The sequence below is a fragment of the Xiphophorus couchianus genome, chromosome 20 (assembly GCF_001444195.1).
Source record: "Xiphophorus couchianus chromosome 20, X_couchianus-1.0, whole genome shotgun sequence".
Classification (NCBI taxonomy): domain Eukaryota; kingdom Metazoa; phylum Chordata; class Actinopteri; order Cyprinodontiformes; family Poeciliidae; genus Xiphophorus; species Xiphophorus couchianus.
The window spans coordinates 20297610-20306025 of NC_040247.1; the positions used below are offsets into that span (position 1 = coordinate 20297610).

Sequence of the window (8416 nt, forward strand, 5' to 3'; positions counted from 1 at the left end):
CGCAGGACAAGCATTGATGCCTGCATGCACACATGAGTAGAAGTCACACAGGCAAGTGGGCAACATCTTACCTCCACGATGAAATACAGTCGAAAGAGGGGTTTTTTTTTAAGTTAACAGCCAGACCAGTTTTGGTTCCCAGAGCAGTGAAAAGCTATGTGCCTCTTTCAGATTTTTATTGTTTATGCGTTGTTGTCACACTTCAACAAACGTTCCAGATTCTCAGGCTAATTTTAATATCAAACCAAGGACATTTGAGGTAATGAAACAATCAGTTTTCAGTGATTTATTAAGGGGGGGAACGCTATTCTGATCAAACTATCTGAAAATATAACTTTATGTTGTCGAGGTGTGAATTACGTCTGGTTAACCATAGTTTTTTATATAGGTATATAGCCTATTATTATTACATTTTACCAGTTACACTTAAGAAAGATTACTGCCAGGCCTGTAAACTGAAAAAAAAAAACAAACATTCAAAACAACTTGACTGATAACATAAGTCTCAAAACGCAGCACACCATGAGAAACAAATTCACTAATGTAATATACTTCAGTCAGGAAAGGATTACAATGGCATTTCTAAAGGTCTGAAACTCCATAAAATCACAATGAAAGCCAGTATCAAAACACAATGATGAGCATTCCCTGGAGTTCTCTGTCCTGTCCATATTTCTACCAAAATGACTCCAGGAGTATACTGACAGCTCATCCAGGAAGGTGACCAACAACCCAGAACAACCTCAAACCTACGTTGTCTAATTGCTTGTTTTGTTTTCACCTGTTTTTATTCTGAGCTCTATTTTTTTATTACTGCACCAGTGGGAAGCACTTTGGTTCATCACTCTCTGTTGTGAGAATAGGATTGATTAATTGCGACAAGAAAACAAAAGCAGAAGTCTGTAAGGGGGCATTTCACTAAACAGTCCACTTTACTACTCAACAACGTGTCAGTTTGTCTTTGTTTTTGTCTTCAGACATAAACAATAGATATTGGTTATGTCTTTTGTTTAACAAAAACATAAACAATGTCTTTTACTGTAAGACAAAAGACAACAAAACAATGTATTTTGCTGTAAAACATTGTTTATAATAATAAAAAAATCTAAATCAAATCTAACAAACTTCCACATATTCTGGTGAGATCAAATAATCCAAGTCATCAAAGTTTATTTAACTTTGAGAACGTTCAGTTGTGTGTTTCTGTTATTGTTTCCTCTTCATTTAGACATTTGAGCATGTGGTGGTAATGTCTTATGAAAAAATAGTCGATTTAAATTTTCATTTCTTTATATTTCAATTTATTGCACACTTCTAAATGCTTCACTTGTTGACCTCACGGTGGGAATGCGTGTTTCAGATATGTGTTTAGATAATATTTAATCAATCCATATTTGTTTTAGTGGTGAACATTGCACAACACCTTTGCAGAAACAGCGCCCCCTACAGTCTCTGTATGTGACTGTACTAGGTTCATGTCTATTTATTAATTTAGTGCGTTGCTTGTTGATTAGTGAGATCAGAATAGAGCAAATATGTTAAATAAATTGTGCTTTAACTATTTTTAGCAGCTTTTTTGTTTTAAAAAAATGCCATACATTTTGAGAACAGTATATTGACAAAGGTCACCTAGTGAGCCAACATAATCTGCTGCTTATGACACAATGATAAAGTCAAATGTTTTTGTTTTTATCATGTGCAGATTTAGAAAACAAATTATATGAAAATTCAAAATGCAGTACAAAAACTGAACATGCAGTATTGGGAATACCCCAATTTATAATCTTTAAAATATTTATATGGTTGTTCAAACATTGTTCACATTATCAGAGGAAAGCTTTAACTTTGAATGAAACAAATCAGTATTAATATTCTGATATTTTAGTAACTTGATTCAAGTTTGGTGGGAAGCAATTCTTCAGGCGCCTTCACAGTTTATCATGTCATTAATTGCTGGCAACATGAGCAGGCAACAACAAAATACAAACTAACAGAGATAATATCTTGGCCAATAAACAGCCTGGACAGAAATGTTACTTGCATGAGTGGCACCCTGGATTAGATATACGTAAAAAAAAAAAAAAAAAGTCAAAGGATTTCCCAATCACAAAATCAGTTTTAAACCACTTGCAACCACTGTAGAACGACTCAGTCCAGACTTTATTTCTCTGGCTTGTCCCAGTCTGATGTGATTCTAATCAAGGAAACATTGAAAATTAACTGTTGTTGTCAACACCAGTGCCATACCATACCAATTAAGATTTTAACATCATCAGATGATGTGCAGTAAATTGTTTTTCTTGTGTGCATAGTCTCATTCACTAAACAACTTTCATGAAGTGCTTAAGTGACCATAACTTTGTTCTGATTTGTTTTGACTTGTACCTTGTCAGAGAGTCATGTTTCGCAGGTGACTTGCTTTTTATGTCCTTTATTATTCTATATTTTAGCAACAAAGTAGAGGAGTTCAACGATGGATCTGCAAGTTTATGCCCCGGATGCACTGGATGAAATGGTTGCGCAAATCCCGCCTACCCGGAACACCACTTTCTGTCTCGTTGATCCGGACAAATGATCCGGACCAACTTTTAGTTCCTAAAACAGTGGCATGAGATTTAAATGGCATTTCACTTAATAAATATATTTTTACATTGTTTACTGACTGCTTTTCAACTTTGATTTTCAACCAATCAAATTCGGGTCCTGTAAAGAAACTGGCCAATAAGATTAGCTCCTGCAACAACCATCCAATGATAATCCGATGTAGGGTCTTTTAAACGTGGTTTTAGGAAGTGTCGTTAAACACCAGGAAGTTGTAAACAAAGCTGACAGCTATTGAGTTAGCTGTTAAGTATATCTGCATGGATCTCGAAATAGCTGAATAAAAAGGCGATATTCGTTATTTTTAAATAATAAAACTAACCGGTTTCAATGTAGCGGTCGTTCTGCGGTTGTTCCCCGGGTCCTGTTCCTCTTAGGTACCGTTACCTGTCTTCCGTTTTAGCGCTGAGGGGAGAAAAAACAAAACAACTACCGTTTTTGTCCGAGGACGTTAGACCAGTCGCCGTTGCCGCACCGAACAGTAAACGTTAATCGTCTACTATTTACCCGATCCACACTGGTTTAACACCACCGGCTTGAACAGCGAGAGGGGTTTATCTTTGTTAGCTAAACAAAAATGTCCACGTCCAACGCCAGCTTTAAGAACAAATGCGTGGCCCAGGTGAACTGCATCTTCTGTGACAGCCTGTTGTGCACCAGGGGGATGAAGGCTGTGCTTCTTGCAGACACCGAAGTTGAGCTCTTTTCCACGGATATACCTCCAAACAGGTAGGTGCTAACTGGATTAGCCTAGCTGCTAGCCTCTGTTTATGTCCGCTGCTGGGTTGGGATTAGCTTCAAAAACTGTTCAGTAAAGTATTTCCACGAAAGTATTATGTGTAGCAAGTCTCGATATAATTTTTTTATCCACGTGTTTAATGCCTTATGTGTCTATTTGAATGCTTCCTCCCGTCAGAACTGTTGACTTTGTGGCCAGCTGCTACTCAACTGAGAGCTGCAAATGCAAACTGAGGGACATTGCATGTCTCAAATGGTATGTTCGCTTTATCATTTTCTTCCAGGATATCTATAGGCTTTATTTTAACTCAGAAATGAGGCTTGTGTTTGTTGTATAAATGAAAAGCTACTTGCTTTAATTTCCCACTTGCTTAGGCTACTTGAACGAATTACTAGTGGCATACCGGTGAGTTTCCACTTAAAATGATCAGAATAGTTGCTAAGCAGTTTCATTGCTGTATATTTGAGGTGAATTCACATTGCAGCAGAGTTTGAGCCTCTTTTGTATTCCCAGTCTTTTGTTGTTGTTGTACACAGGACAAAAACAAACACCTGGCAGATAATAGGCAGCCACTGGTGGAGTTAGCACTTTTCACACATGTCCCCAGGAAAAGTGCTGACCTATGGTTTCTTCTTTATTCCCTCTAACTCCTGCTCACAGTGGCAATGTTGTGGGTTATCATGTGGTTGCCCCCTGCAAACCCTGCTTGCTGTCATGTAACAACGGTCATTTCTGGATGTTCAACAGCGACGCTGTGTCCACTCTCAACAGACTTGATGCTACGGGTTAGTATAAGGCCCCCCTCTTTTATGATTTTTTTTTTTTTTTTACCAGACACTTTTTTTCTTTAGGCACCCATGTTGTGTGCAAAACACCTTAAAATAAACTTTTCTTTTACTGCTGAAGAAAAAGGTTGGAAAAATCCAACCTTTCACATTTCACTCCATTCTATCAGTTGGAAAAACTTCCATGCAAAGAAATTGCTTTTCAGTAAAATCATCAGTAACATTTATCTATTTGGAGAAGATAATTGTAACTGAAGTTTAGACTTTATTACATTTCTCAGCATCTCTAGCGATTTATATTTAGCAAGTTATTATCGCCTGTTTTCTTGGGGTATAAACATCATGTTACCCAGATGGTCATTTTGTTTCACAGATTGCAACAGATTGATGATCCATATTTATTTCATCACACACAGTAGTTGTGTTTTCATCAGAAAGCCTTCAACTGCAGTTTTTGCTCCAATCACTTGTTGTTCACCCCGATGGCTGATCCTTACAGCCATCTTCTCAAAAGATTATTTTTCATTGTGACTTGCTGTTTTCAGAATTTGTAATTTAACATTATCTAAACACACTCAGTGTATTTATCTATCCAAGACATCTTCTTTTTAATGTTGAAGTTTTGTTTCAACAAACCAAAATGAGCTGATATTTTTAAGTCATCTGATTTTATTGAAGTTTGATTAGCATTGACAGCATTGATTGTGCCGCTGTTTTGTTTGTTTTGTCTCCCTTACCCCTAAAATGAATTGGATATTTAAATACATTTTCAGTGTGAAATTTTGCAGCTGCAGTGAAACATTAATTCAGTTGAACTATTTCCACATCGTTGCAGAGGGTGCCAATGTGGGCTGTTGTAAACATGTAGTATCTTCCTGTTAAATATTCCTTTTCTTCTTTTTTTTTTACCTAAATATCCCTGCAGGTCTGAATCTGCTCCTTTGGGGAGATCTTCCAGAGTTGGATGACAGTGAAAACGAAGAATCGGAAAGCCCGTCTGAGGAGGAGTGCATTAGGTAGAGTGCAACACGGACAATGTAAAAGGAACTTAGTGGATGACATTCATTAACGGGTGAGGTGGAGCTGGAAGAGTGTACAGACTATGCTGGGAGGAGACCAAAAAGAGAAGCATTAAAGGGTAACTGAACACTGAATCGCATAAGGCTGATAAGCTCTGCTGTAATCCTCTGTGTGGGCTGTGACTGCAGCTTCTAATCATTCGTCAAACTGATGCTGCAGCAGGTGTTTCGTCTTTGACGGATAGCGGAGAACACCTGCTGTGACATCAATGGGGCGTGGCAGTGAAGCAGAGGTGCACCAAAGTTTTTGTTGAGTTACCCTTTAAGCTGTGACCATGCCTTTCTCTTCTTTAATTTACAATGTTAAAGCACAGATAAAAAAAAGAAGTAATGATAATTTCTTTAGGGTATTATAAAATATGTAGCCGAGGAGATTGGAGGACATTCTTGCCTCTTACTTTTTGTTTAACTATGAGTAAAGCAGAAGAAGCGACGATATAAGATGGTGTTTAATTTAGTTCAGACTCTGTGAAAGGATGGCCACAGCTCACCCAGTTGTGTTCTGTACAGATAACATGCTGTGATTGAGAGCTGTGTCTTAAAGGCCTATATGTGTTCTCGCTGTGTGGCTTGGTGCTGAATGAAACCTCGAGTGCTTTTTGAATCTCACATATTAGAGAAATGGCACAAATATTAAATGATGTACACGTTCCTTGCTTTTTCAAAGGGCACATAGTATTTAAGGTACCATACAATTTCAAATTGTATGCAAGTGAAAGATGTCACCATGCATAGATTTATTTATTTTTGGTTTGTACACTTGTGATGGCAGTGCATTTAGTATTTAACCCCAAGGTAAACCAGACCATAGCAGTTTTCCTTACTAACATACTAACTTAAGGAATATGTGATTGAACAAAAAAGAAACTGAATTTACTGCTGAGTTAAAACATACATATATATATATATATATATATATATATATATATATACAGTATATACAAATATGTATATGTATGAGGGGGATCCAATTTAATGAAATGAGGGAATGTATAAAACATAAGCTTTGCAAGGGTGTCAGGATCCATGATGAGTTTATTTATGCAACATTGTACCTGCAGCACCTGAGGAGGAAAAACAAGTCAGCCAAGGGGAATAATCATGGATCGTTAAAATATTTGCCTTTTATAAATGGGCCTTAGTCATGCATTTTATAGGTCAATCTACAGAGCTCCTCAATTGTTTTATTATTATTTTTTTTTAGAGAAACTGTTCAGGATGGCACACTGAATGGTGAAGCTTACAACTTTTAGGGTTGAAATCTCTTTCATATTGTGAAGCACTGTCCAATTCTGTTCGTTGGACAGAAAGAACCAGCAGGTCAGAGTTCAAACTCAAAGGGTTCTGGATCAAATCGCTCCATGTTGCCATTTTCTCCCTTCTTACATGTAAATTTTTACCTGTAAGGAAACAGTTCATACCTGCACTTAGCCATTGTGCACTAGTTTAATTAATTGGGCAATTAATTGATTAATTCTATAGATGAGAAATCATAAAAAATGCTAAAACCCCAAATATTTTACATTCCTTATATTTATTGAAGACATTAAATTACACCCCATTTCCACTAATTGTGACTCTGACAGACTGACTCCTACACAAACCAGAAAATATTAAGTTGGAAAAATATAGGAAACTACCATAAAATTTATTGTGAAATGGGTACAAAGTGTTTCTCTGGTGGATATGAAGTGATACTTGGCTGGTCCTTTAAAAAGACCGCTCCATTTCATTTACGGTGAAGTTGTGCACGAAACTTGCAAGAGTAGGACATTTTGAAAGGTGGATGTGACCAGGACCCAACGAAAAGCAAGTACCGGTACTCTGTGCATTTGTTGTTTTGCGTCTTTGAGCTCTTGTTCTCACATCTTCGCTGTGTAATTCTATGATCCGGTCTTAAAGTTACAGTAAAATTCTCATTCAGTAAGAAATTAATTAAATTTACTTGTGGTGTCTGCAATTGCTGTTGAGGAATCGAACATCGAATGTTTTATTATTGATATATTTTTTTCTTTTTTTAACCTGAAGGCTGAGGATAAATAATGTGACTAAATAAGTCACTTTGCCTCCACGTTCATCCATGCTGCAGTTTTTAATTCAGAAAAAAAACACATTTAATGAGAAAAATCTTCTTTTACTTCTAAATAGAAACTGACAGTCTGTATCTTTTCAGACCAATTTCTGTTTGTGTGTATGAAATGGTGCATTACCTATATATTTATTAAACTCAAAAACCAAAAGTACTGTTTTTTTCTTTAAGTCTAACAAATGCATTGATTTGTATTGTAATATTTTTGTTCTATATTTAATGTGTTGATCTTTAGTGCTTTGTTTTGTACATTAAGGGTTGGATGTGTACAGTTTTACCTCAAGATGGTATGATGTGTGAATTTCCTCTGGCTAGGATAATTGTTTATAAGATAATCAAATTACTTAAACGGTTGTTTCTGACGGTTGATTAACATTGCCCATATGGAAAATACATATATCTATATATTTTGGAATTGCACTAAAACTGCACTGGTAGTCTAAAAATGATTTATTGTTTTGTATGCTTGTTAAGTTAATAAACTTTTTTTTTTTCCCAAATGATCTTGATGCCATTATTTTTCCATCAGGTTTTGTTTGTTTTTACCTATAGCAGCGTTCCATCTGAGACTCCGAGACGGATGGCTCTGCTGATTTTGGCCTCGGTAAAACACAGTGTACCAACACCAGTAGATGACATGCCTCACTAAATCACCACTGACTGGAAAAATCACAGCAGCTTTGGATTCTGTGCCTATCCAGCGTTTCTCCATACTCTTTAGACCTTGATTTCCAAAGTAAGAGGATTATGGACCACTACAAACATCCAGCATCTTTAGCAATAATATTTTGTGGCTGACCCACCTCGTAGAGGTCAGTGCCCGTCTGTGGGACAACTTTCTCCAGTCAGCATTCTTCCCCCGTGATTATGTAATACCTAACATGACATCTTAGTCAGTTAAAGCAGTGTGACCATCTGATCAGGATTCTGCTTGGCTATATCCTTAGGGAGTTTTTTGGGGGGCCAGGGGCATGTCACGCTGGACAGAGACCCAGAGGTCACTCGGGATTATATGGTCTGGGAATCCCTTCAAAATCCATCTGGATGAACTGCAGAGCGCCGTTGGGCATGGAGACAACCGAGTTTCCATGCAGGGCCTGTTAACCCTATGACCTTATCTCTG

General features: G+C 37.1%; 1 protein-coding gene across 1 annotated transcript; it reads left to right on the forward strand.

The window, feature by feature from the left end:
* Window positions 1–2436: 2436 nt before the first annotated feature.
* On the forward strand, window positions 2437–5864 carry LOC114135214 (protein FAM72A). The gene is made up of 4 exons (XM_028002293.1): window positions 2437–3330; window positions 3518–3595; window positions 4001–4125; window positions 5051–5864. The coding sequence occupies exons 1-4, from the start codon at window positions 3179–3181 to the stop codon at window positions 5143–5145; spliced, it is 450 nt and encodes a 149-aa protein (XP_027858094.1). The 5' UTR covers window positions 2437–3178; the 3' UTR covers window positions 5146–5864.
* The last annotated feature ends 2552 nt before the right edge of the window (window positions 5865–8416 follow it).